This window comes from Gossypium arboreum, chromosome 8 (assembly GCF_025698485.1).
Source record: "Gossypium arboreum isolate Shixiya-1 chromosome 8, ASM2569848v2, whole genome shotgun sequence".
Lineage (NCBI taxonomy): Eukaryota > Viridiplantae > Streptophyta > Magnoliopsida > Malvales > Malvaceae > Gossypium > Gossypium arboreum.
This window is the reverse complement of record NC_069077.1, coordinates 126,858,958-126,860,099: the sequence shown is the minus strand read 5'-3', so window position 1 is coordinate 126,860,099 and position 1,142 is coordinate 126,858,958. Positions and strand designations below refer to the sequence as shown.

At 40.8% G+C, this 1,142-nt stretch overlaps 1 protein-coding gene across 1 annotated transcript; it reads right to left on the bottom strand.

Annotated features, from left to right (window-relative positions):
* Positions 1–261: 261 nt before the first annotated feature.
* LOC128296652 (uncharacterized) lies at positions 262–777 on the bottom strand. The gene has a single exon (XM_053032092.1). It carries the CDS (start codon positions 775–777, stop codon positions 262–264), a length of 516 nt encoding a protein of 171 aa, XP_052888052.1.
* Between the last annotated feature and the right edge of the window lie 365 nt (positions 778–1,142).

Below are 1,142 nucleotides of genomic sequence, written 5' to 3'. Positions count from 1 at the left end.
TCACCTCCCCCCTAAAGAGCTAAAAAAACTTGGTCAATGTGCTACCAGGCGACATTCTTTTTTTTTTAACAAAAAAAAGACCACAAACGGGTCAGAAGACTTCATTATGTAACATCGCTAATTACAGCATTGTGGATTTCCTTAGGATAATCCATTTCGAATAGGCACGTTTTTTCCTCACTACATATTTGAGTACAAATTAAATCAGCTACTTTATTACAAGCCCTATTCGTCCAAATTAAATCGGCAGAATTAAAGCTTTTAACAGCAGCTATGCAATTTTTGATGCGCGTGCCAATCCGTTGCACTGTTCCTCCATTTATTGACCAACCTCGCATGATCAGTTTCAAAAATCACGTCGCCTAAAATATTCAGCTGGATTGCCAGTTGTTTGCTCTTTTCAAGCGCCACACATTCAGCCTCATGCACCGACATTCTCCTTGCAATAAAGCCTCCACCACCTCCTAAAACAAAGCAATCATTGTCACTCATAATTATTCCATACCCCGTACTGTTTATCCCTACAGTGGCATCGAAATTGACTTTAACAAATCCCTTCGGCGATTTTTTCCATTTCTTAACCTCACTATTAGAAGAAAGCAGTGGAGCCTTTAACATGTTGCAGATGCGAAAATCTCCGCTTAGAGTTCTAGCCCTCTCCCAAATGATCGTAGCCTCCTCTTCTTTTCCCCTGAAAATGAAGTTATTGCGATTATTCCAGCAGTTCCATAACAATACCATAAGGTCGGCCATAGCTTTTTTGTCGAGGACACGCATTGTTTCTTCAAGCCAATCAATACAAGGGTCGTAATTCTTCAAAACATGCTCTCGACCACCCTCCCAAAGAACAAAACCTTACGAGATGTTGGATACCCCCTCGGTAAGTGAAGTAGAGTTTAAACTTCACTCGCATCTTTGGCAACCTTTAGCAAAGCCATGTCTAATAGAGGTAATTTTGACATTTGTAGGGAGAATCTCGTGTCCCACTCACTAAGAGAACACACGAATTTTTAGCAATGTATCGAGTTTCCATAGAGCTTTCCACAAAATACTATGAGGACCATGCCCCATCTCTTTCAAAAGCAGCCATGAGTAAGCAGATTTCATCCTGAAACACCCATGAGGGTTATGGAACCAAATCA

Bases quoted from the DNA above. Each gene is read 5' to 3' on its own strand.
- LOC128296652 (XM_053032092.1), bottom strand. From the start codon at position 777: ATGCGTGTCCTCGACAAAAAAGCTATGGCCGACCTTATGGTATTGTTA.